Source organism: Myotis myotis, unplaced genomic scaffold, assembly GCF_014108235.1.
Source record: "Myotis myotis isolate mMyoMyo1 unplaced genomic scaffold, mMyoMyo1.p scaffold_m19_p_18, whole genome shotgun sequence".
Taxonomy (NCBI): Eukaryota; Metazoa; Chordata; class Mammalia; order Chiroptera; family Vespertilionidae; genus Myotis; species Myotis myotis.
The window spans coordinates 18,954,540-18,981,888 of record NW_023416322.1 but is presented as its reverse complement, the minus strand read 5'-3'; the positions used below and the strand labels follow the sequence as shown (position 1 = coordinate 18,981,888).

Below are 27,349 nucleotides of genomic sequence, written 5' to 3'. Positions count from 1 at the left end.
AGGAACAAAAGAATGCTGCCATGGGATTTTGATGAAAAAATGAGAAGCATGAGAAAAAAACACCTTGGTAGTTATATTTTATTCCACTAACATGTCTGATGACTTTACTAATTTTTTCATCACGTTTTGCCATCTTTGTCCATCAAACTAGGGGAGCAGTGGAGCTGAGCTGGGAGTTGGGGCAGGAAGGCAGGAGGGGTTAGCCTCCGTTCTCTCCTCCACCTTCATGCACATCCTACGTCGGCACCATCGCAGGCCTCTAGGATGCGACAGTGCACGCGGACCATCCTTCCTCTGCACCACTTCAGAGCGAGGTCCATCTTCACTCGTTTTTCTTAATTTTCTGCCATCTCAGGTGTCACTTGATTATGCGAATGCACGCTAATGAATGTTTTAAGTTTGATCACTGGTTATCAAAGCTTTGATGTAAATTTTGACGGGAAATCCTTCGACATTTACAACATTTGTGTATGTGCCAAAAAATTAAACTTTTCTCAGAGAGACCCCAATATGTTCCTCCCCAATGTCCATCCTAAATATTTAAACACAGAAAGATACTTTAGCTTCATACCCAACTAGTTCAAGAAGGGCCTGCTGGTTTTAGTTGTTACCGGTGACTGACTTCCCACTGTAGTCCCTTGAAGTGCCGTGAAAGGCCAGGACGGGGCTTTTCATGGGTTCACTTTGGTAACTGGTGTCATTAAGAGGCACTTTGGCCGAAGCCGGTTTGGCTCAGTGGATAGAGCGTCAGCCTGCGGACTGAGGGGTCCTGGGTTCGATTCCGGTCAAGGGCATGTACCTGGGTTGTGGGCACATCCCCAGTGGGGGATGTGCGGGAGGCAGCTGATCGATGTCTCTCTCTCATCGATGTTTCTAACTCTCTATCTCTCTCCTTTCCTCTCTGTAAAAAATCAATAAAATATATTAAAAAAAAAAAAAAGAGGCACTTTGGGGAAACAACATGGGTTGCCTTTTTTTTTTTTTTTTTTTTTTTTAATTTAGAGAGAACTGAAGAAAGGCCCTAACAATGCAAATAGTCTCAAACCTAAATTGCCCCTTCATTTCTTTCTTTCTTTTCTTGAAAAGTAGGTACACTGGCTGAAAGTTTGGGGGAAGTGGGAATTCCTTTGAAGTACCTGGCGGCATAATTCTATAGCATTTTTCTTTTTACGTAGTGATCCCAGAGATAATCCTGTTGGGTCGCTTTGAACCCGGAAACTCCTGGTGTGGACAGGCTGACTGTACGCAGGAATGCCTTTTCCTGGGGTCGCTCCCTTTCCTGTCCCCTCCCTCCCAGTCCCCGTGCTTGTGTGGACTAGCTCTGACCAGTTCTCTCTCATCCCTTCGCGGGTTACTCGTTTGAGGCCATAAAATTCTCTCTCTTAGATTTATTCAACCCCGGTGTCATTCTTTCCTTCACCTTTAAAAGTTGTGCTTCGCTTTTTGTTTGTTTGCTTGTGTTTGTGTGTTTTCCTTGATATTTTAGATACAGATTAAAATTATGAAAGATATCGGTTCAGAAAGATTGTTCTTAGCAGGAACGTTGTCACATTTTTTTTCCCACTAGTTATGGGTCCTATGAATTTCTGCGTTGGAGGCAGGTATTACATGGGAAAGTATGTATCACATTGGAATGTTAATTGTGTTTTTAAGTGCTCTTTAGTCCAAAAGCTCCAGTAATGAGATAAGATCCTCACATTCCCAAATCTGGAGTTATGGAGGGGAGGGGAGAGAACTAAACCTTTAATAGATGGAGTCATTTTAGCTCATTTCTGTGATGCAGTTAAACGCAACATTGGGAGATTAAGGAGATCATGACAGGTAATTAATGTGAGAAACCGTAAAAACAGAAGCTTTCGTGACATATAAGGGATATTGAAAAAGGAGAAGTGAAGAGTAAATGCTTTAATCTATGCCCCATTCTCTGGGAGATAGAATGCTCTAACTTTTTACACAACTGGTCTGATGGCTTTTGGAGAGAACCACCCCTAGGCCAGAGAAGGGCAGTTTGCCATAGAACTGTTGCCTAAGAATGTTCAACTCCCGTTTGCCCCAGTTCTCTGCTTACCAAGCAACCTTCTGATCTCTAGATTGGTCTTCTGTAAGGACATGCCCCGTGCAGATATCTGTCCTATTGTTTTGACCAAAGTAGCTTTTATCAAAAATGAACATGTGGTTGTTTATGGTCTATGGTTACTTTGGTTAGCGCAAGTCAGTTCCCAAGAGCCTAATCAGCTGATCAACATTGCATTTCTAGTTTGAAAAGCTGCAGCTCAGCTGATTTTGCTTGAAAAAACTATAACCAGTGTTCAATCTTTGTGACAGATGCCATGGAGTTCTACTGAACAGCAACATAAATATTTGTATTACTGTAGTCATCTTATAATGAAGGGATAGCTTAGTGAGTAATGACAGTGCCATGAAAATGTACAAACAAACTTTTTGGCATTGTATTGGCTGTTTTTTCTACAGTGGATATTTAAGGCATCAAGATAGTTTCTGCATTTTCTAGGCTGTATCCTTCATCTTTAAGTAGAAATTTATGTTGTTATTGTGATTTTATGAGTGTTACTTATATTGCTAGATTGGCAAGTTTTTATTTTTTAGTGTTTTTTTTTTTTTTAAACACAATTTTTGTCTTTGCTTATCTGAACTTAAAAATTGGCCTTAGGACAACCTTTTGACAGTACTAACGTTCTACAGTTTTAATAGTTTTGGGTGAAAACTGCCTTTGGAAGGCTATAGCAACATTTATTTGGACTCTAAAACAAGTCTTTTAAAAGAAATTTAGTAATGCTCCCTTTTAAATTGATAGGCTTTATTTTAGAGCAGTTTTAGGTTAGCAGCAAAATTGAGCTGAAAGTAAAATACAGAGATTTCCCACATACTCCCTCCTCCATCCACACACACAGCCTTTCCCACTGCCCACTTCCTATACCAGAGTGGTACCTTTGTTATAATCCGTGAAACAACATTGACACATCAACATCCCCCGAAGTTTCTACGTAGCTTACATTTGGGTTCACACTTGGTGATGTACGTTCTATGGGTTTGCACAATGTTTAATGACATGTAACCGCCATTACCCTATCACACAGAATAGTTTCACAGCTCTAAAACTTCTCTGTGCTCTACTTATTCATCCTTCTCTCCTCCAAACCCTTGGCAACCACTGATCTTTTTACCGTCACCATGTTTTTTTCTTTTCCGGAATGTCTTATGGTTGGAATCAGACAATCTGTAGTCTTTTCAGATTGCCTTGTTTCATTTAGTAACATGCATTTAAGGTTTCTCCATGCCCTTTCATGGCTTGAGAGCTCATTTCTCTTTATTGCTGAATGATACACCGTTGTCTGGATATACCACAGTTTATTTATGAATTCACCTGTTGAAGGACATCTTAGTTGCTTCCAAGTTTTGGCAGTTGTGAGTAAAGCTGTTATAATCATTCATGAGCAGGTTTTTGTGTGGACATAAGGTTTCACCTCATTTCGTTTTCAGTACCAAGGAGCGTGACTGCTGGATCATACGGTGAGCGTGAGTGAAATTTTGTAAGAAACTGCCAAACTGTCTTCCAAAGTGACTCTACCATTTTACACCCCCACCAACAACGGAGGAGAGTAGTAATGCTTTTTAATCCTCAAGGGATTCGGATGCTCAGTGTGTTTTTGATGACTTCCTTGTGAGGATATCATTTGGCAGATGACTGTGACGTTTGAGAGGTCAGGGCAAAAGGGTTGACTGTGGTGTGTGACGGTTGCGTGCACACACCCTGGTGCCTAAGAAAGGGCGCTGAAGGACGAGGACTTCCCAACACCTTCCATTTTCCAAATCACCACTGGTCATCCTGAAACTGCATCTTGCATCTGGAATTGCTGCCGGGAATGCAGTCACGTTGCTACTGGGAGGATGGCACTGATGCCTCATTGTGTTAGTGTTGATGAGAAGATCTGTGGCGTTCCAGGCACGGGCCTGGGTCTCTGAAGATGGCTTCATTTGGGGTTGGTTAGGACCAGTGCCAACCATATCCTAGTGCTGGGAGTAGAAGTGAGGACTGTGGCCTGGACAGTGCACTTTAGAGTCAGGATAGTTTCCTAGTGAGGTTCCCCGGCTCGAGCCTTGATGTGGACAGTGTCACCGTTTGTCCTGGTAGTGACATTGTGGAACAAGGGCTCTCTGGCCTTAGCACAGCTCATGCAAAGACAGTGACATGCTCATAAGCTCACATTCCGGTTGTCTGTGCTAACAATTCTGCCAACTCTTCTGGCTTTCAGTGACTTGTGTAGGTGGGAGGACTCCAGAGGAAGCAAAGAAAGGTGATAATTTTTTGAATTGGTGCAAGGCAGATAAGAGAAAAAGAGTTTTTTTCTCCCTATGCTATTCTGTTACCATACACCCATTCTATACTGATTTCTGTACTGACCTTTTCTTTTATTAGTGTTGATGATTGATCCGCCTTTACAGTTGATTTTCCTTTTTGAAGTTGGAATAAAGTGAGTGGGAAGGGGATGGAAGAGTCTCAAGAAGGGCACCCTTCCGCCTGGGTGACTTGTAGCTACTCTGTGGCAACATACGAGATTCATACCTGATGCATGGCCGGCCTGCTGCCCACATGCTACCTGACCTGTGCTGGTGTCTTCAGGGATTGAAACTGGGGTGGGTACCGCTCTGTTCAATATTGAAGAATTCTCATACAGAATCTCCCTTGGGCTCCCATCCTGTTTCTTTTGAGTAATAACATGAAATTTACCATCTGAATATTTGTAAAAGATATCTGCAAATATTAAGCTAGTCCTCATTTTCCCTTTTAGAAGAATTTTAAAATAGGTGTTTACCAACTTTTAATATGTAAACATTTTAGGGATATAGGTGAAATAATCAGATGTCTTTTGAAAATATTTAATTGATTTATGTGTTTAAATAAAATAAAAAGTTAGGGTTGTTTTCTACATTCTTACATCTTATGGAACCATTTTATTACAGTTTTTTTTTGCCTACATCTTTGACATCAGTGATTGTTAAAGTTACTTTTTAGCTATCAGCAGTTTCCCAGAGTACATTATATACATTCATTTCCATGAATAATACAGTACTTTTCAAATTTGTATGAGATTGCTATCATGGAAATTTAATCTTAAGCCATGTATACTGATTCATATAACAACAGTATATATTTTTTTCTTTTGTTTTATATTTGGGGTTTTAACAATATAACTACTTACTCTCCTGCCTAATAAAGTATCATTTAAAAGGCTTATTATTTACAATATTCAGCACTTTTAATTTTAAAGTTATACCTTCCAGAGATAATTATATAAATCTGGGTTAAAATGTTTGCCTCTAAAAAAAAAAAAAAAACCCAAAAAACAAAAAAACCTCTATCCTGTGTTCTTTATAAACTTCCAAAACTTCTGTTATTTGCAAGCTAATTTGATTTCTCCACAGTAATTTGTGGTCTAAAATGAAGTAATTGGGAAACTTAGTAAGAACTGGAATACTAAGCAGTTCTCTTTCTAAAAGGATAACGTAGGGGAGAAATTATTTTCTTTTTTCAGGCATATATGACATTAGAACCAGGCTCCACCCTTACCTGCGCATGTATTCACTTAAGTTCTCTGTGGGTTCCTTCCAATGAAATGCTGACAGTACCAGGCACTTACTCAATGTGAATATTCTTAAAATTCATATATACGAAGACGTCAAGAGGAACACTGAAATAAAATGCAGTCAGGGGTGCGTCTTATATTGGTTTATTGTGTCAAAAACACCCATTTTATCAGTTATTCAGAAGAAGAAATCTAAATTTGTATGTAACTGCTTTTTAACCACCCACTTGGGATCAGTCAGCCCCGTCTGTGCCTTTGCCGAAACCGCACACCCTGCTTGCTCTGTGTTGCCCTTTGATTTGGGTTCCACTAGATTGTAAACTTCTGGAGGGCAGAGACACATTCATCCTTACATATTCTATTCCTGGTCGGTACAGAAAGCTGGTGAAAACTGGCTTACGCTCATGCTCTCCTTCCGCTCATGTTTCCTCCCACTTAGCCCTTTCCCATCCTCACATGCCTTTTGTCTTTTCATACTAATATTTTTCTCTTTCGGTCCTCACTGGACACTTAGGAATGTGAAGTGGTTTGACCCTTAGCATGTGCCCACTTAGTCTGGACTTTTAGGAGCGTTCTAAAAAGGGTTGGACGCAGCACTAAGTATAAGCAGGCAGATTTAAAAAATGTAATGCCCATATCTGTTCTAAAATACACAAGCAGGCCTGCTTTATGCTAAAGGACCCGTTCAGGTGATATATGGTGGCCTTGCCAGTGTGTTTCTGTGGAGAGAAGGAAACCAGGGCAAAATCTAGGGTCAGCTCCCAGGCCTCACCAGGGTGGATCCACTGTGCAGCAATGTGCTGCATGGCTGCATTGCCATTCTAATCCGCCTACATGCGGAAGTCAATGGGGTCTTTGTTCCAAACTTGTGGAAGAATGCATGAGCCAAGTAGTGGTGGGAGTTCAGTTTAGTTCCACGGTTCTGTGGATTGGGCTAATTTTCAAAGGGCTCCAGACATTTACTTTTTCTGGTGAGAGAAGCAAGAGCAGAAAACCCATTCTTTCCTGCTGCTGAGGAACTTGCTGTGAATCATTGCGTGTCGTTTGTCCCTTGTGGCTAGATGTGGTCAGAGATGTTTGGTTGTTTGTTTAGAGCCTGGAGATTGAAATGCTTCATCTTTTGTGCACTTAGAAACCGAAAGTTATCTTTTTCTCATCCAAAGACTAAGCCGCCGTGTGAGAACCCTGTGGTTGCAGTCAGTAGAGAAGTCTTACCCTTAAAAATGGGGCCTGAATTTCTGTTACCCTTCGCAGATCATTCAGTATAAGCTCACCGGCAGCTGGCAATAACCGGGCATATTGTATAGGTTCAGAAAATTACCTAAGTCTTTACAGAACTGAAGTTAATTGGAAACCAGCTGATATTTCATGTTCGGATGTCATTTGTCTTTGTGAAGTCAAGCTCCTATGGCATTCTGGCATTTCTCTGGAATGTAACTATAAGAAAAAGGGTTTCAGATCTAGTGGGGGGGGGGGGTGTCCTTAGAAATGTCACTGACACATAAGAGTGTAGAATCAAGCTTCTTGGAATTGGGTTTTAAAGTTCCTTTTGTCGAAACTGGTTTACGGATGAGAAACAGATGTATGGTTGCAGCTTACTCCCTAGTAGAGCAGTGCACTCACTTTACATTTTAATTATTTGTGTCTTCCCTTATAGGTCATATGGAATTCCTGTAGGACAAGGGTTGTGAGTCTTGCTTTATCTTTGTATCTTCAGTGTCTAACCTGAGGGGCATGCAGTAAGTTTTAGCCTATTTTTGCAAAATGCATGAATCAGTGGATGAATGAACCAGATGGCAAACCAGACTCACCTAGGCCACTCTCTTTCTCTCATAGGGATGCTGCTATTTCATAAGTCAGACCCTTTTCTCCCATTAAAGGACACCAAGAAAAATGTACCCCAGAGGAAAGAGACAGCAAGAGACAAGTCCTGGTCCTCATTACTCTGTTGTGTATGAGTATGTGTGTGTGGGAGGTGGGGGCAGGGGGAAAAGGGATAAGAAAAGGGGATTTAAACAAAAAATGCAAAAAAATAAGTGAGATGATCCCAGGTACTAATAATTCAATGAAAAAAGTGCCACGGACATGATACATGGAGCATTGAGTTTCTCAATAAATACCCGAATATCTTCTCTTTAGTAGAAATCTCACCCCTAGGACTGGGCATCAGTCCATGTAACCCCACAGAGAGGAAATCCTTGCTACTCCCCTAAAAGCTCATGCGTGCTCATGGTGGAAGGACTTCTGGAACCAGAGCTGCTAAACAGAACATCTCTGGAAGAATTAGTTCAGGCAGGGCTGGTAGCTTCTGGCCCTCTTAGGGATGCCATCTTGATGAATGGAATTTTTGCCTTTTAGCTTTTTGGAAAAGGTATTTTTTTCTCTTTGATCTTGTTAAAGGCTGCCACATACAAAGGTTCTTTTTTTTTTCTTTCTGTTGCCTTGTTTTTAAAATAATTGGAAGAAGGTCGTGAAAGGTATCATCTTAAACTTCATGTCAGTATCCAGAAAGCATTGTTTCATTGTAGAATTCTGAGCCGTTGTGTGTAGGACGTGAGTCAACCGACAGTGAACAAATATTTACTGGTCACCTGCTTTGTGCCAAGAGCGGTGCCCAAGAGATTGCAGAACAGTGCTTTCCAGATTGTGGGTTACAACTTCCTAATGTCATAAAGTCAACGTAGTGAGCTGTGAACTAGCATTTTCTAACAAATGAAATGGATAATAGGATAGAATATCAGATTGCCTCACAGCATTGCATTGTTTTATCAAGCTGGAGTTTCAGTTGTGTGCGTTTGGGGTTACAACATAAAGTTTCTTTTTTGCTGTGTATGATGGTCAGAAAAACTTGAAAAATATTATTTTTGAGAATATCTAAAAAGTAGAGATAGATTTCTTGCTTTTGAATAAATTGAACTCTTGTAGGAGAAAAGAAACTTACACAAAGGAGTACATACTCAAGTTCTGAGTTCCACGGTGCGTCCTGAAGAGCTTAGAGGGTGATACAGCTTGGAAGTGTATTGGAGACAGTGGCACTTGAACTAAACCTGAACTAAATACAGGTGGGGTTTGGAAGGAGTGAAGGCTGGAGGAAGACGTAGAAGGGAGAAATGATAGAGGGAGAAAAAAGATGGCAAGTCTGGAGAGGAGTTTCAAGTTATGTTGGAGTGCTTTCAAGTCTGGCTTGGAGGTAGCAAGTGAAGCACAGTTGTTCAGACTTAGGAAAGTCTTGCAGTAACACACCTCGGGAGTTTGCACTGACCCGCACAGGTAATCTGCACACATTCATACGCTGGGGGGTGATAGGATGTAGGGTGGGCTCGTAGACTGTCTCCCAGCTCCGTCCTAACCCCGCTCTAGTTGTGGAGCTCCCGAGGGAATTTCTTCTAGGTGGGTGTTGGATACCAACACCCTTTGGCATCCGATCAAAGAGAGCCAGGAGGACTTTGGCTGCCGTCCAGAATGTAAATAGAAAGGAAGAGCGGGTCCCATTGTGGGCCTTCGAGGCACTCCTGTGGGTAAGGGCTGTCTGTTTGAAATATGGCAGAGGATGGACTTGAACATTTCTTCTGATACCACTGCTAAGTTTGCTCTCACTGTACAAGGAAAAGCAGATAAGAGAGGCTCCTTTTTGAAGTCCTGGGAATCTGACCGACCTACCTGAAGGGTGCTATGCAAATAATTTGTCATGATCTTCTCTTTGACCTCAGTGCCCCCTCACTGGATGTGGCGTGTGTATAATTTATAAGACAGTTTCGGGAGTGATCACAGAAAATTTCTCCTCCCTAAATAGGGTCATTGATACTTTTTACTATTTTCCTTAAAAAAAAAGAAAAGAACCCTCTTTACTACTTTCTTTACTAATTTCCCGAACAGAAATTTAAAACAAAGAAATTTCTGAAATTATAATGTACATGAAAAGGAAAGGGATTGAATTGAAGAAAAATGCCTTTAAATATGACTATTTAATCTGTAACACTGCATATACATCAGTAATTTTGATGGATCTGGTTAGACATTTTGATTCTTTGTTGTAGTAGATTATCAAATGTTCTAGACTGAGGCTGTACTAGAATGTAATTCAGTGTTTAATTCGAGTCATTAGGACAAATAGGCAGACCCTAGCATCTGGGAGTACAAGGTTGCTCACAAATACTTAGGGAGATTGCAGACATCTCAGATATTCGATGGGGGTAGGGGGGTTAATTTAATCAGCAATGCGCCAGCAAGTCCAAGCACAGCCCACGAGAGATGAAGAGATGCAGAGAACACGGACTCTGGTGTCTAAGAAGTACTTTGTAGAGTGTGCATTTCCATTCCTATGCAAAGAGGGGGGTCGGGGTGAATGACAAATGCAAAGGGGCCGTATTCGCTTATACTGATTTACAGGGGCATCTGCTCACAATCAGTCGCTTGTGGAAAGAGTGACAGTTGGCAGAACATTTTCATGATGTAAAATGTCCATCCTCTCAGAAGAGCAGAGGCACAAGGAGGCCTGTGTGAAGGACCGAATTCCTTCCCACCCAGCGGACAGGGAGGGAGGCTCTCGCAGAGCCTGAATGATTCCACTTGCCTTTTCCACTTTGTGTGCGGTTTTCAACACGTTTTTCCTGCTGTCCCAGCTCCCATGGCTCCTTGAATTGATCCGTCTGGTTCCCTCCCTTCATTGCTGTTACTGCTATTAAGCCTCCACTGGGGCGGGGTGACAGAGCACCACTGGGGAAATGCTGTGACTGAAAAAGTGTTGTTTTCCTTGTCCTTCTGCTTGACGGCTTCAAGTTTGTGGGCCGTATACGAGCTAAAGATTATTAGTACAGATTTGATCTTGGAAATGAGTTGAATCTCCATCCCCTCACCTTTTAACTGCTAAGCTTCTTGCCCCTTCATTTACCTCTTTTCTGCAGGGCACACAGGTTCAAAGTCTGGGCCAAGGAAATCTGAATGTGTCCTCTGTTGTCCCAAAAAAATGCGGAAGAAGGAGGAGGTACATTCAGAAATTTTACAAGATTAAGAACAATCCAAATACATTTGATGCCCAGAATTACTTACTGATTCATAGGTACAGTTTGCCAACCTTGGATTCTAAACTACTAACGGTGTGTCCCTAAGGCTTGAGTCTGGAAGGAGATGGAACAGGGGCCTCCAAGTATTTCTAACATGAAAACTAAAAGGTCACCCTATAGATTCAGTGTGAATGTTGTGAGAGAATTTAAAATCCAGAATATCAAGTCTGGAGTTTTGGAGTGTTCTTCCAGTTCTTTAATCAATCTTCCTTTTTTCTCCCTCCTCTTATTTCTCCCCTTCCCCTTCCACCTCTCTTTCTCTCTAATATCAGTGTGAGTGCCTGATAGTTTGCTCTAAAGCATATATATATATATATATATATATATATATATATATATATATATATATATCATACCTGAAATTTCTTCTCTGAAAAGTAAATATTTCCACATTGGTCTTTAACCAGCAGAATGTAGCACCCTCCCTGAAAATGCCAACACTGCCCGACACAGACTGGGGTTAAACAAGTCTAGGCTACTAGACCAAGGAGAAAAAAGTGTTTTCTTATCTTTCTGAGTGCACTGAAGCAGAAGTTAACTCTTTGCTTCCAGATTTGTCCCTTGCCCTTGAGAACTGCTGTTGGTCTTGTATCATTTTTTTTTTTTTACGTATCAGTAATGGTTGGGAGGAGGCCGGAAGGACAGGAACCAGAAGGGATGGGGAATTTGGTTTCGGGGAATCCTGACCATTGTCTGCATGAGAAGAATAGCATAGCGAAAGCCCCAGCAGTAGGTGGGTTTTCTCAGAATCAAACATATATTTATTTCTACTTGCCTCGGAGATAGGGCCTTGAGGACACAAGTTGAAAGACTGAGAGGTTGGCGTGGAAAAAAATGTTGGAGAGCTTGGGTTCAGTTGGCCCAGTCACTCCAAGCCTCCTTGGACGTGGAGTGAGCGGCCCCTGTGGAGCCGAGCCTCTGTGTGTGTCTTAAAGACGATAAACTGCTATTATTCTGGTTCACTGCGCAGTTAACACTTGCAATAAATTTTACCTTGACGTACATGACATGTGACAGTCACAGTCGCTGCCCATGAGCGCCTTAGTTCATCCTGCAGCGGAGCACCAAGGGCAGAGGCCTTTTCCTACCTGTGTCTTCAAAGGGTGAGAACCAGGGTGAAGAAGAGTTTCTACAGCCCTAGCTGGTTTGGCTCAGTGGATAGAGCAACAGCCTGTGGACTGAAGGGTCCCGGGTTCGATCCCGGTCAAGGGCACACGCCCAAGTTGCAGACTCGATCCCCAGTAGGGGGTGTGCAGGAGGCAGCTGATCAATGATTCTCTCTCATCATTGATGTTTCTATTTCTCTCTCCCTCTCCTTTCCTCTCTGAAATCAATAAAAACATATTTTTTTAAAAAAGTTTACAGTAGGGCAGTATTTCTCTTATTTTTATTTTTTTTAATATATTTTATTGATTTTTTTACAGAGAGGAAGGGAGAGGGATAGAGAGTTAGAAACATCGATGAGAGAGAAACATCGATCAGCTGCCTCCTGCACACTCCCTCCTGGGGATGTGTCCGCAACCAAGGTACATGCCCTTGACCGGAATAGAACCTGGGACCCCTGAGTCCGCAGGCTGACGCTCTATCCACTGAGCCGAACCGGTTAGGGCAGTATTTCTCAAATGTGCATAAAAATCACCTAGGGTGCCCTTTAAAATACAGATTTGGGGACCCCTCCCAGACCCTACCAAAATAGAACTTCTGGGGGTCGGGCATAACAGTCTGCGTTTTTTCCAGAAGCTCACTAGGTGATGCTACCAGGCAGGCTGGAGCCTTACATGGGCCAGATTATGGGAACGACTGTAGCAGGAAAGCCTATCCTGGTGCCAGGCTCCTGGGGAGGCGCCCTCCAGAGCTCCTGTGGGTTTTGAACTGTTTTGGCACCAGATGATTCTCTTTAATCGAGATACTGCAGTGACCCTGTTGATTCCATTGTTTTTGTTAATTCCATTATTTCTTTTTTCTTGAAGGTCTTTGGAAAGGTTCTCTCAGACACTTCCTGGTGGGCCAGAAATGGTCTCTTTTACCCACTCTAGTCCGTTGACACTGCCTGAGAGGGTCCTTACTGTCCAGTGCTCCACTGGATCACCCGGTCAACATAGCACATGCTGTCTTCCCATCTTTAAAAACAATTTTCCCTTGAACCCCCTCTCCTCCCCTCCATCCACCATCTGATTTCTTTATAGCAACATTACTTGGAAAATTGTCTTTATTAGCTGTCTGCAATCTCTGCCTCCCCCCCCCCCCCCGCCCCCCAAACATTCTCTGGCTTTCATTCTGTCATTATACCAAACCAGTTGTCAGGCTGTTCAATCCAATGGCCAGTGTGCAGTCTTCATCTTTCTCAGTTGTTTAGGAGTGTTTGATTCAATCGATCATTCTCTCCGTATTGAAAAAAAAATTTTTAATCTTGGCTTCTAGGGTTCTACTCTTAATTCTCTTTCTGTTTCAGTGTCTATCCCTCTTGAGTCTCCTTTGCTGAGTCTTCTTATCTCCCCACCTGTAAAAGTTGGCATGTCCCAAGACCCAGCTGCGGACCTCGTGTCTGTGTTCATTCCCTAGGTGTTCTCATCTGGTCCCATGGCTTTTAGTTTGGGCTGGCTGCTGATGACTTCCAGATTTCTCTCTCGTGCTTGGACCTCTCCCTGAAATCCAGACTTAAATGCCTACTTGACATCTCCACTCAGTTGTTTCATAATAAGCATCTCCAACTTAAAATGTTAATAATTGAATTCCCAATTTCCTCTCACTCCGTCCCCATCCTCGTTTCTCCCATGCTCTTCATGATCTCAGAAAACGACTTCTCCTTTCTAGTTGCTTATGGAACAGCTTACACCTGGCTTCCAATCCACCAGTAAATCAGGTCCACTTTACCCTCCAAATATGGCTGGAATCTGCTCACTGCTCACTGGTTCTGCCCTGCACCAAACTACCCTTATCTCCTGCCTGAATGATTGCAAAAGAACCCTGACCAGCCTTCTTGTCCCTATAGCCTCCTCTGTAGTCTTTTGTCAATAAAGCAGCCAGAGCGATCCTTTTAAAATACTAGTCAGATCATGTTACGCCCTTGTATAAAATCCTCCAGGGCTGCTGGCAGGGGAGGCGGGGGGTGTTTCAACTCATTCAGAGTAGAAGCCAAAACAAAACAAAACAGTAGAAGCCAGCCTTATAGTGGCCTATAAGGCCTACATGATGGGCAGGCCCTCCTCCCCTCAGCTTCTTGACCTTATCCCCTGTACATTCCTTCTTTTTCACTCTTATTCCAGCCCCCCTGGCCTTGTCACCTTCCCTGGAACTTGCCAAGATGCTCCTGCCTCATGGTATTTGCCTTTGTCCTTCCGGGAATGTTCTCCCCCCCCCAACCCCATGTGTTTCCCTTCTCCCAAGTTCTCCGAGAATGTTCTTGTCCACCTCAAGTTATCCCTGATGATTCTGTATTCAATGGCATTCCTCTCCCATGTTTTCTATCCTTACTTTGTTCTTCGCCACATCATCTATCATCTGACACACAACATTTTTTTTATTTTTGCTTTTTATCTATCCTTTACCCACCTCCACTCCCCACTGTACCCTAAGCCCTACGGTGTTGGGCTCTGTGATTCTCTTCCATAGCCCTAGTGTGTAGAATGGTGAAATAGTAGATGCTCAATAAATATTTGTTGAATGAATGGGAAAAAAAATGGACGTGGAATTATCAAGACTGGTTATGGCTATTAACCGTGCTTGACCTAATGGGTGGCTGTGGTCAGAAGTTAAGCAGTTGTGAAAACTGAGAAAGACATTTTAGTATTTAAGATATTTTATGGTATTTGTGGTTTTTTGGTTTTTTTTTTTTTTTTTTTTTAGGAAAAAGAAGTATATGGTTTAGAGAAATAAGGGGCCAAGTTTATTAGGAGTTAAAGTAATGAAAGCAAAGGCATTCTAGCAAAATGAAGAATGGTGTATTCTAAATAGATTGTCTTGGTGGGCTTCAGCTTAAATTCACTTAGCAAATAGTGGTTTAATAAATAAAAGAACACCATTGTTCAACTCTCTGTGGCCCTACGTGTGTGCGGGGATGGTGGTGAAGGGTTATTAGGGTTTACCTTAGTCTATTATTGCACCATTACGTATAGAATCTCTCATTATATATAAGAATCTTTTTTCCCCAGTCAGATTTTCTCACTATTCTTTTACATTCTTCACTCCTCTCTTATGGGTGAAAGTATGTGCAGTTCTTAATAGTACATGGATATCACAGAAAACATAACTTCCCATATACTTGTGTGGTCTTTTTTCTTTTCATAGCTAAACAATTTTACATTTTTAAAATATGGGTTTTATTTATGCAGCTTATATTTCATTGCCTTTCTATTTCTATATTTTATTTCCTTAGTATTATAATTAACTTCTTTGCTTTCTTTAGGTGACTCCATTAAATCCCACTTGTCAGTCAGTCCCCTGTAGTTAGAACTCTGTTGTTCTGCAGAATGGATTTTTTGCCTCAGCTGGGGTGAGTGGGAGTAAATGCTGGCTTCATTCCTTTAGCTCAGCTCAAGGATTTCAGGCATGCTTGTGACCTACTAGCCTGAATTAGGGCTGGTATTGAGTCTTGTACGCAGGAGGTTTGGGTTAAGAGGGCATATGCCCAATTCTTGTCTTGGAATTTCACTTGGGAATCTTGTCTCTTCTGGTGAAGGTTTCAAATAAAATGACAAAGATAAACAAATTAGGATGAACTTATGTTATGATAATGGCAAATATCTGTAGCATCAACAGTGCTATACACCTATTTGAAATTACTCTTCAAGAGTGTTTGATGTTCTGGCGTCCAGTGAAGAATTCTAATTCTCTCTGTTCACATAACAGCTGTCTAATGATCTCATATTTGATGTGTGTTAAACCAAGTCAGTTTTGACCTTTCCATTTGCTTAAGGGTATATGGCATTTTTGGATCTCGCAGTTGGGCAATGCAAACAGAAACAGTTTATGTTTGGAAGATTGCTACACTAGGTTAGTGCCATGGTCTTATTCAACAATGGCGCCAACTGGTAGTTTTGAGAGATGAAGGTAGAACTGTCTTCTTTGGCTTACACTTTAAATTTGGTGCTTTTTGGAAACACCTTGCTTTCCTAAGAGATTATCTTCCCCAAGGCATGCCAATGTATTTCAAAATGTTTCTTTTCCCCTAAGCCCCTTTGTCACGGCCATACAACTATTTTTATAAATAGTCAAGGGTGTAGAATTTTGTTGGGTTTAAACAAGAGTCAAATGGTTGGCATCACTTCTCTTTTACCTACCTGCTCTGTTATATCTCCGGTGGCAGCTTGGAACTAAAACTCCATATATTCCAGCACCACTCATCTTAGCATGTCTTTCTGTCATGGCAGTGACACGTATGACAGGAAGTGCGTGTTGCATGTACTCGGGAAATGTGAACCATTGAAACTTTCTCAAATCATAAATTCCATTGCATTTATTTTAATAAATTCCATTAAAAATGACTATTTTATACCGAGCTATAAAGGTTACTTGTCCTCGGTATAAGTAGTGCTGATTTAGATGTACCTCCTATGGGATTGTGCCCTCGTACTGTTGGCATTAAGCTGATTGACAGAGGGGCCATGACAAAGGGGCACTGAAATTTAAGGGAAAGGACTGGGATAATAAGTTTTTAAAAAGAACCTGTTTCGAAGATGAGTTTTGGGCAGTAGTAACTAGCCGGTTAACAGGCCATCAGGACTGAGTTTCCTGGCAGTTGGAACGGCTCCACGTACCCAGATCGCATTCTGCATGTGCTCATCAGTCCTCTTCCTGCTCACCCATCCTTGTCCACTTGAGGATCCCACACTCAGCATTCACTTGGCCCTGGGTCATCTTGATTGGCGAGGCCGTATTTGGACAATCTGCCTGCCGAGGTGGAGCGATAACAGCTGGAACGCAGCTGTGCATGTTGTCCTGGGAACTCTTGTTTCAGCCAGCAGTTACACCACTCACAAAATGGAAAACGTTTTCAAATAGTTGCTTTTGGTGACTACCGTTTGTGTTAACTGTTTGGGGGATCTCGTTTAGCAGCCTAAACATCTATCATCTCTCGTGGACTTTACGTGCTACAACCTTATTGAAGTTTTAAGACTCAGAAGATCAAGTCTGACTGCAAGGAAAACAGTCATTTTATGATTCTGAGGAGTTCGCCCAGAAGTACAATAGTGAATCAGGGACTCCTAATTGAAGACTTCAGAATGAACTCATTTTCTTGGTCTAATTCAGGCCACTGAAGGGCATTTTGAAGTTTTGCAAAATTCTGTATGGCCATTGTCGCTCATTACTTCATTGTGAAGAAGGCTGTTGTACAAGGAACTCAGTGGAATTCTTCTGAGCTGCACATAACAGAGAGGCGTTTATGTTCGCCAGAAGTCAGTGCTTGACTCCAGCTCGGAGACAGGAAGGGTTTCTCCCCTGCTCAGCGATTAGAAATACTTCACCACGTAGGAGGCTTAAGCGGAATTCTTTGGCTTGGCCCCGTGTGAACAAAGGCCGATTCTCGTTGTTCAGGCGGCCCCCTCCCCTTCTCTCATTCCCTCGCCAGCTTGAAGTGTAGGATTCAGAGCAGGAAGTATTAGTTAATTTTGTGTGCTTCATTCTAAACATCTGCACTTGAGGCTTTTTGTTTATGGGAGGAATGTGGCAGAGAGAGGGGGGAGGCAGGAGAACATGCAGAAGCTAAATATTTTCTTGTGGGTGTGTATATTCATGGTTAGTCTTAATGGGCATGAACATGAGGTGAGGGGCGGAAGATGTCCTCGTTGTGTAGTTGCTGGGACACTTTTCAGACACGCACTTCTGATTTTCGGAACTGTGTGCTTGGAGCCTTCACCTTCAAGTCAGACCTGTCTCCTTGGACACCCTTTCAGTGTGACGATAGTACGGTAGCTGTCACTGGACTGGAAATCAGGATACCTGGTCCTATTTTCTGCTCATCTCCTGATTAACTAGATCATTGTACTTTGTCTACTGTCAAAGGAGTAGGACAGACAAAGAGTAGGGAAGTATGGTGAGAAAGAGAGAGAGAACATGATGGGTCTCAGTTGTATGAACATGAGGTGAGGGGTGGAAGATGTCCTAGTTGTGTAGTTGCTGGGACACTTTTCAGACACGCACTTCTGATTTTCTGAATTGGAGTATTTAATGGAATAAAAAGTAGCTCCTTACTTTCCCAGTTATTCCTTATTCATGGTCGCAGGTAATCCTGGATAGCACAGACAGCTAAGCTTTGCCTCTTCACTCTATATTTGCTTCTGTATTTATTCAGAAGAGAGTCCAGATTTCTTGAAGTAACTTTAGTCTCCTTATCTTATTGTCCTTCCATTGCACCTGTGTAGAAAATCACACCTGCACAAAGATGTCCATACAAAGTCATGACCTCCTTCCTCTTCCGCATCTAGTCTCTGCCCAGCAAGCTTTTTTTTTTCTCCAGTCATCTCTTTGCTAGACTCTACATTGGCTCTTAGGAAGTTTCTACACTCCTCACGTAGTCACCACCAACATTCCCCAGCCTCTTAGCTGACACCCTTGATTTTCACTGCACAGAAATAAAAAGTTATCAGTTAGAATTCTTCCAGTGTCCATCCCATAAAACCTACAAAGTCATTTGCATTTGCATCCAGATAGCAAGCAGGGACGCAGGGTTCCTCCCACATGGAGGCAATCCTTCCACCACCACTAGTCACATTCTTGTATCCCAGCTTTATGAAATGAATAAAAGATTTGACAGTGAAACAGAATGTCAACAGGGTAAATGTAGAGGAGGCTTTCAGAAGTGGCTCCTGTTCCCCGTCACCCTCCATCAATGACCAAGTTACTGTTGATGTCTGCTTCTTACATCTCACTTGCATCCATTCATTTCTTTTCAGCAGCTGTCCCTACTCTTAGTTCAGCCACTGTCATCTCTCCGATATTACTGCCACATCATCTTCACTATTTCCCCACCTGTCCCTTCCACAGTGGCCAGAGTGATCTTTCTAAAAATCGAACCAAATCATGCATTTCCTGACAAATCTTCCAATGACTTGCCATTGTCCTTAAATTGAAGTTGCTCTTTAGCATGACTTCCGGCCGGCGGCGTATTCTACCTCCGCGTTAGCTCATATCCAGCTACTCTCTCCAGGTCCAGCCATACTATTCAACTCTGATTCCTCCAGTGCTTACTTCTCTGTCCTCTGGGCTTTCCCGCATGCTCTTTCATCTGCCTGGACAACTGGGCCCTGTTTGCTTAGCCAGTTCCTCTGCATTCCTCAGCTCTTGGATTCAGATGTCACCTCCTTTGGAAAACCTAGCAAATCTAGATCAGGCGACTTCCCTCCATGCTCCCCAAACGTTATGCACTTCCCTGTCATAGCCCTCCTCGCATGGAAGCCCAATGTTCTGTAGCAACTGCCGGACGGACTGCAACTCTATGAGCAGTCAGTCCATGTGGCTGTCTTGTGTTGTGGACTGTGTGCACCTCCTCCACAGATCGCCCCACCAGCCTTTCCTCTTCCAACCGTGGCTATAGGTTAGGATGAGAAAAGCAGCTCTGAAAAAGGCTGGGTGAGGGAAGGCCAGCGCCCGCATGCTAGGTTGCCTCCAGGTTTAATGCTAGCAAGATTGCTTTCTAGGTGTGTCAGCAGTGAGAATGAGCACATAGGCCCGTTTCTTTTGGGGGTGTGGCTTTGGGGTACAAATGTTGGTATGGAACTCAAAAGCACCCTGATCTGTTCTGCCTTCTCTCCTTTGATCCAATCTTCTGCAGGTTGGGTTGCTAAAGAAAAATGAGGTTGCAATATCATAAATGTAGACAGAGAGTAGAAAAGTAAGAGTCATCTATAATCTAGAGATTAGCGAGTCAGCCTTTGAACATCCTGAGCCACCTACTCCTAAGTGGTTTTCCCATTCTGGAATGTCTTAGATAGTCGCTGGAATGTCCTAGATACTGCATTATAGCCTCACCCTCATGCAAAGGTGAATGTCTTGACATTTTTTACATAGTAAAGAGAGGTTAAATTTGCATTCTTTTAACAGGAGGGTTGTAAACTGTATTTTCATGACCCGTGTTGAGGCAAAATGTTGGATTGCATTGTAGATAGAAGATCCAGGCTGTACCAGGTAGTCCCTGGAATAATCAGGCCCTTATGTGTGAACATACCCAGGGTCCTAGTTCAGGAATTTTCTCCTAAACCCTGTTGTAATAATACCTTATATTTGTATAGAGTTTTACAATGAGTCAAATATATACAAGATCTTAGTTTGACCTTGCAACATCCCTTGGGAACGGGTGGCTCAGGGATTATCGTCCTCATTTCTAGAGGGGAAAATGGCAGAGCAGAAATCACACAGCTAGTTGTTGAAGGAGGCAGGACCTGAACTCAGGACTCACAGTGCCCAGTCCTGTGTTCTTTCCATCATGCCACACGTCCTTGTGTTCGAGGTCATATGTATGTGTGTGTGTTTTGTGTAGATGGGGGGCAGTTAATTAAACCTCTCTTTTAAGATCAGGACCAGTTGAGAAATACAATCAGATACGGCTCATCACATCAGTTTTATTATAGATAGACTGGAGTGAAGAACAGAGCCTGCACACATGACTTCCATGGACTTTTTGCTCTTACTTCCTGCCCCCTCCCCCTGCCACCTCCTTTTCCCAATTGAACTCACCCACTGAGTCTCAGATCTGTACCAGGACTGCAGCGGGCCTCCTGCCTGGAGGCAGAGGTGCTGTCTTGCATTGAGGCGTGCAGGAGATGGACTCACAGCTAGTGAGAGAGCTGGAGATGCCAGGCCACACATGAGCATCGTCCCCCTGGGGATGAGTGGGTTCAAGGAAGTGAGAAATGGTGGAAGTCTGCCCTCAGCACTTCTGAGCGTGTAGGGGAGGATTAAGATGGTTCTTCCTGTGCAGTTAATTCACTTGGGGAGAAAAGACTAGCAGCTCCTTGAGTGCAAGGACCCCTAATACATCCTGTCCCCCAAAGTGTACAGCAGAGGCCTGAGCTTGTCATTGTGCCCAACAAATACTTGTTGACCAAACTGTGATCTTCACTCTGGCATAGAAGCAGCAAAGAAAAGATAGTGTCAGACCCAGTTTCTGAATGAATCAACAGTTGCACATGACCCCTTTTACCCACCCGAAGGCACGCTGGCTGGCGACCAAGATACCCTGCTGTCGGATTGGCAGCTGTAGGGAGCTGCCTGATCCAGGGATTCTTCTTCCGGAGGGATGACGGTCCACTGACTCCTCCCTTCGCTGCCCTTCCCTGACCAGAGCTCACCTCTCACCTGTTCTCTTTTGAACATGTTCAAACACAATTTCTTTAAGCCACCTTTCTCCCTTTCTCTTTCTGTTTATTCAGCCACTGGAGGAATTTTTGTCTTCTTTCCTACTCTATGCCCTGCCTCCTATCTCAACCACTGTCCCCCGTATCAGATTTCTCTTTCTTACTCTGGTCAATAAGTAGCATCGCAGTCAGTGCCCAGGGTACTCTTCCTGCATGACGAGATAATATTATCCTTAACAAGGAATGAGTTTTTAAACATTTTGAAAGTGCCCAGAATACCCACTTTCAAAAAACATTTTTTTCTATCTCTCAGTTAAGCTTTTGCTGAAATCTCAGCATTAAGAATAAATGTACTTTTCCCCCATTTTATTTTATTTTATTTTAATATATTTTATTAATTTTTTACAGAGAGGGAGAGAGATAGAGAGTTAGAAACATCGATGAGAGAGAAACACCAATCAGCTGCCTCCTGCACACCTCCCACTGGGGATGTGCCCGCAACCAAGGTACATGCCCTTGACCGGAATCAAACCTGGGACCTCTCAGTCCGCAGGCCGATGCTCTATCCACTGAGCCAAACCGGTTTCGGCTATTTTTAATAGTGTAAGTACAGTACTAACATATGCTACAATTTTTATGGCAAACGAAATTTCAACGACCTACGTCATAAATAGGCTTTCATGAGCTAACTTCTGAGCCAACTATAACTTGTCATTTATGTGGGAAAACGTGCTCTGGAACGGTGTATGTAGACCAGCCTGTCGGACACAGCCGATGTGTTGTATGTTCTGGAGCCTTCTTAGTCTAGTGTGCACAGGGTGGTTGGTATGCTCTTTCTCTGTCAAGTTCCAAAGCAAACTGGGGACACGGGGGCTTTTTTTTTTTTGCTTCACACATGAGATATGAACTTCGATATGTTTGTCCCGTAGGAAAATCTTTTGACATCACGTACGTGCGCCTCAGGTTCCACACCAGCCGGCCAGAGAGCTTCGCCATTTACAAGCGCACGCGGGAAGACGGGCCCTGGGTTCCCTACCAGTACTACAGCGGCTCCTGCGAGAACACCTACTTCAAGATGAACCGCGGCTTCATCAGGACTGGAGAGGACGAGCAGCAGGCCTTGTGCACCGACGAGTTCAGTGACATTTCCCCGCTCACCGGGGGCAACGTGGCCTTCTCCACCCTGGAGGGGAGACCCAGTGCCTACAACTTTGACAATAGCCCTGTGCTGCAGGTAGGCATCCGGAGGGTGGCGTGGAGCCAGGCGGTTCTCCCACGTACGTACGGGATGCGGGAAGATTGTGGTGATGGGGCCTGTGGTCCCCCAGCAAGACAGACAGCTGGCCTTCCTTCTGCTCTCCTTTGGACTCTCACTAAGCGAGGGAGAGCAGTTTTGTTCCTGTCCCCACCCCACCCCACCCACGGTTGCTGTTTGTTCTTACGTTCTCATGCACTTGCAAGTGTGTCCTGGGATATCTAAACTTTACAAATTTTTTTGAAGTTGGACCATTTTAACTCTAGTGTTTGCACTTGAAGTGGAAACATTTTGCTTCTGACCTTGAGAAGAGGGTATTTGAACTTATCGATCCGGTTTTCTTGCATCCTTTCTTACCTCTTCTTTGATTGGACAAAGTAGAAGATATTTTATTAGCAAGAGGCAACAACTGAAGCAGGATAGTTGTGAATGCCGCCTTCCTTCATTATTGTGCCAGGGAATTCTGATTGGGCTTGTCTGGCACTGTTGCCAATCATGAAAACTCCTCATCGTCTATAGCACTGGTGTTTGTGCCAGGATATAAATTTAGGTACCCCTCGTATCATGCCCAAGCATCGTCATAGAAACTTTCCCCTATTTAGCAATAGAAAAGAATTTTTCTCATAAATGCTGTGTACATAAGTCCTTATGCACCATCATATGGAATCTTTATGTATTGTTTAGATTTCTGTGAACTTATGTTCTGGCTGTTTGATCTTGGAGAGACTGGCGAGCTTCATGCCATATATACCCAGCACATTAACGCAGAATTGGAGGCACTCTGTCCTGTGGCTGAAGCTAACATCTAAATGAGGGCAGGCTGTAGTAATTGACTGAGAAAAGAAATACTGGATGTGGTTTTGCAAAAGCTGTGCTCGTGTCATGAAAAGCTATTGTGATTTCTCAGTGTGTGTGTATGTGTGGGGGGTGCTTTATGCTTTTGTGTCTTCTCATTCTTTCTCTCTGGGATTTATGATGTTCAGGACTCCTCCTTTAATTTGGCTGTATGGTTTTGGACAGTGGCAAAAGATGAGACTGTATTTCTCTGTGAGTCCACTTCTTCCTTTCCATTGTATTTCTGTAAGTTGCTGGCTGCGAGATGATACGTCTTGATTTTGGAAAGCTCTGAGGGTGTAGTGAGCAATGAATATGTTTGCAGAGTCCTTCAGAGAAGCGTTTCTCGCATTGGCGGTAAGAGGTGCTCAAAGTCAATGGCAGGAAGACTAGCTGACTTTGATAGATGAAAAGGCAGGAGGCTGCCTGCCTAGGGGAGGAGTGATCTACACAGACTCCTCAAGCTGACCCCGCAGACATTTGCTAGCTTCGTTTCTTCCCACACAAGTGATTGTGTTTGACTGTCCTGGAGAGGCAACAGGATAGCCAGTAGGAAAAGGCAGTGGCGTCATGTTGTGACTGGTTTTCTGGCACCTTCGCTAACTGGATGCCTGGTCAGCCGTCTTGAGGCCATTCCGCCAGCTATAGGAATCCTGATGTTTGCTGCTCTTGTTCCACAGGAACTCACGCGACTTAATGTGGAAAAAATGCTGTAAGCGTCTGCGGTGGATTTGGTCAGTTGGCATCATTATGCAGAGACATTAACTATGTGTCTCTAGATGTAAGCGCTCTGGCTCTGAGATCTGGCTGCCAAGGGGGTTTAAGCTTCAGCTGATTGGACAGTGAGGAGAGGCCAAGCACCCTTTCCTCATCACCCCCTGTGCCGCCCTCCAGAAGCTATCTCCCTGCCAGCAGGGAGACCCTACTTGGTTTCCCTGTGTATGAATATGATCAAGCATGCATTGATTTAGGACGATGATTAGCATTTATTACAGCACTTACTACCATGTGCCACAGTGTGACAGGCATTGTTCTAAGCCCTTTAGATATATTAACTCAACCCTCAGGATGACTCTATATGGTAGATGCTTTGATTATCTCCATTTTACAGGCGAGGAATCAGAGGCCCAGAGAGGATAAAATAACTTGCCCCAAACAGTTTTAAGTGGCTGAACTGGTATTCAAAACCCAGAAAGTGTTGCTCCAGGGTCTGTGTGTTCTTTTGAAGGTTCCCACTATGAGGGAAATAAAAGCCGGTGTGTGTGTGTGCTTAGATTCAGCCCTTGAAAAACTTTTATTCAGGAGAGCTGTGATAACGGTGAAGGCTGTATAAAATATAATAAGCATTAAACACAGATAATGTTTAGCTATTTACATTACAGACGACTAAAGGATTCCTAACATTGTGGCCGTGAGTGGGAGTTGTTATTGGAGTTCCAAGTTTGGATGCGGTGAAATCATCATGTCTTTCCTTTCTAATTATACTTGGAGGCTTGGTGGAGATTAGCTTTTCTGAGTTCTCTGTGTTGTTCTATCTGCCAGGTGTTTGGCATGGTTGAAGCAGTGGTTCTTAATCAGGGGCGTGCCTCCCAGTCTCGCCCACGGCCCTGCACTCACTCGTTGCGTCTCGTTATGTCTCCGTAGGTGTTTGTAGTGCAGTCCCAGGAGAGGACTTGAAATGGAGATGGTGTCTTTGTTTAAACAACCATGATTTATTATTTCTCATTAATTCTGTATTGCCCTGGGCTCACTGGCCGGCAGGTGAGCTGGGAGCTGGGTTTCTCTCTCCCTGTGGTCTTACATCCTCAAGGAGGCCAGTCTGGGCTTTTTCATGTGATGGTGGAATTATTCCAGGAGGGCAAGTCCCAGTGACAAGTACTTATCAAGCCTCTGCTTGTGCCACATTCGCTGATGTCCCCTCAGCTAAAGCAAATCACATGCCCAAGCCCAGAATCCATGTGGAAAGGGGCTCCGCAGGGTGAAGACACCGGCAGTGACAATGGGTTGGCATCGTTTGTATAACAGCCTGTCGCAGATGTAAACACCTGACTAGCATTAGCTCAGCGAAAGGGCATTTATTACAAGGGCTTTGATTTCACAAAATCTAGGGGAAAACGGTACAACCTTCGTTCTTACCCTTGGCCATTATGGTACGCCTACCAAGTCGATCAGCTGTAGCTTCTTCCCATTTGTTCATTTGCTCAGCAAATGCCATGTGAGCACCTCCTATGCTAGGGGAATGGCAGTGAACAAAACAAAAAAATTCCTGCTTACAATTTGGTGATGTTGGTGTCAGAAACAGACAATATAAATAAAATAGGGAAAGGAAATCGGGCATTCGGGGTGGTAGCAGTTTTAGGTAGGGTGCCCCAGGAAGGCCTCGCAGAGAAGTGAAATTGTGGAGAGGGTCAAGGCAAAGACTGACTCTGATTGGTTGAGGGCAGTGTAATGATTTGGTGCTTCTACTTGGATGTCTCTCCCAGACCTGTCGGAGTGGATTGGCTATGGAGGGAGCGATAGGTGGTGCCAAGTGGGCAGGGGGAGACAACAACGACCAGCATGTCTTGTACAAGTGTGGCGTCACATGAGCTCCGTGCTAATATCTGATTGGATTTGGGGTGCGGATACAGGGTGGAGAGAAGGGACATGTGTATTGAGTATCCAATGTATGCCAGGCATTTAGAAGTATATTTCACTTAAGCCTCTCAATGGCCTGTGAAGAAACTAGTATTATTCCTGCTTTGGGGGACTCTGAGTGGTGAAGTAACAACTTAGAACAAAGAAGGGAAAAGTCAAGAAGGAGAAAAATATCAAGAAATTCAAGGAACCATTGAGTATTACAGTTGAGTTAATGCTAGAAGAGGACATAAGTTAAATGATACATTCACTGTTGTCCCATTTATGTCTCTTATCTTCAGTCCCACTAGCTGTTTTTTCTGTTTCTGTTTTCTCACAGGAGTGGGTAACAGCCACCGACATCCGAGTGACTCTCAATCGCCTAAACACTTTCGGAGACGAGGTGTTTAATGACCCCAAAGTTCTCAAGTCCTATTATTACGCAATCTCTGATTTTTCCGTAGGTGGTAGGTAAGTAAACTTTTAACCACTTTGAAAGGGATTCGAGCTTTGGTTTAGAAGTGAATGCAGCAACTGTTGAGAGCTGCATTAATAATGTTGTTAGACCTTCTCATTATCGTGAAAACAAAGTAAGTAGGTTTTCTAAAACCCTGTCAAGTCAGTCCCCTTCGTGAATTCTTATTGAGACTATAAGTGCAAAGCTCTATAATAGATAGGCACTATGAATCTCCAGAGGAAGTGTAGGGCTGACATGCATCTACAAACTGGACCTTCTAGGATCCTACACAGGAATGGGGCAGACAATGGGTGAATATGTGAAAGAGTAAATACCAGTACAGGCCCATGTTTTAGATAAAAAGATGCCATATGCCAGAGAATGCTGCAGAACTGTCAGGCTAGAGAAGCAGATGGGCTCTGAGCCGGGTCTTGAAGAACAGGTAGGATTAGGATGAGTGGGAAGGATGTCTGGGTTGGTACAGAAGGATGGGCAGGTCATGAAAAAAGTTTCGAGTTGGCAGTGTATAAGCCTACTTGGCTTAAGGAAAATCTCTTATGGGAATTTGTAGAGTTGTAAACCAGAGAGCCAGAGACTTTACACAGCAGGCAAGAATCTTGGACTTACCTCCCCTGTTAAACTATGAGGTCTCAAGAGCAGAAACTGTTGTGTGTGTTTTTTTTTTTTTGCATGCAGTGTTCCTGGGGAGGGGTTGATGCTCAGTGAAAGCTGATGGAAACTGTCACCAGTGAGAAATCATGTCCTTCTTTTTTTTGCAGTAGGGCTGTGAGATCAGGAAGATGAGTTGTGAGCATGTATGTATGAGTTATAAGCAGAGTATGCTCGAGACAGTTTCCATTCTTATTATGACGCTGTGGGAGCTAGGTGATAGCTGACAAACACCTGACATTAGGGTGGCGACAGTAGAATGGAAGGGAACATTTAGATGCATTTTATTGTGCAGAAAGAATTGTCAGGATTTAGTCATGATGATTGTAAGGCTTAGTGATCAGGAGCGTTGTGGTACCATTAACAGAGTAAATAACGAAGATGAGTTAATTGGGAAGACGATGAGTTTGGATGTAGACATGTGAAGTTGTAGGTCACGGAGGACGACTAAATTTGTGCAGCAGTCAAGGAGTTTGGGAGAAACATGAGAGCTGGAGATAGAAATTTGTGACTCATCTGGTTATGCTGTAGATGTTCCAGGAATGTTTGGGTGTATT

At 43.3% G+C, this 27,349-nt stretch overlaps 1 protein-coding gene across 1 annotated transcript in view; it reads left to right on the top strand.

The window, feature by feature from the left end:
• The window catches only part of LAMC1 (laminin subunit gamma 1), a 105,742-nt gene that overhangs the window by 42,245 nt on the left and 36,148 nt on the right, over window positions 1–27,349 (top strand). The window contains exons 2-3 of the mRNA XM_036342250.1: window positions 21,891–22,195; window positions 26,007–26,137. Coding sequence (XP_036198143.1) covers window positions 21,891–22,195; window positions 26,007–26,137 — 436 coding nt within the window. The remainder of the gene's footprint in view (window positions 1–21,890; window positions 22,196–26,006; window positions 26,138–27,349) is intronic.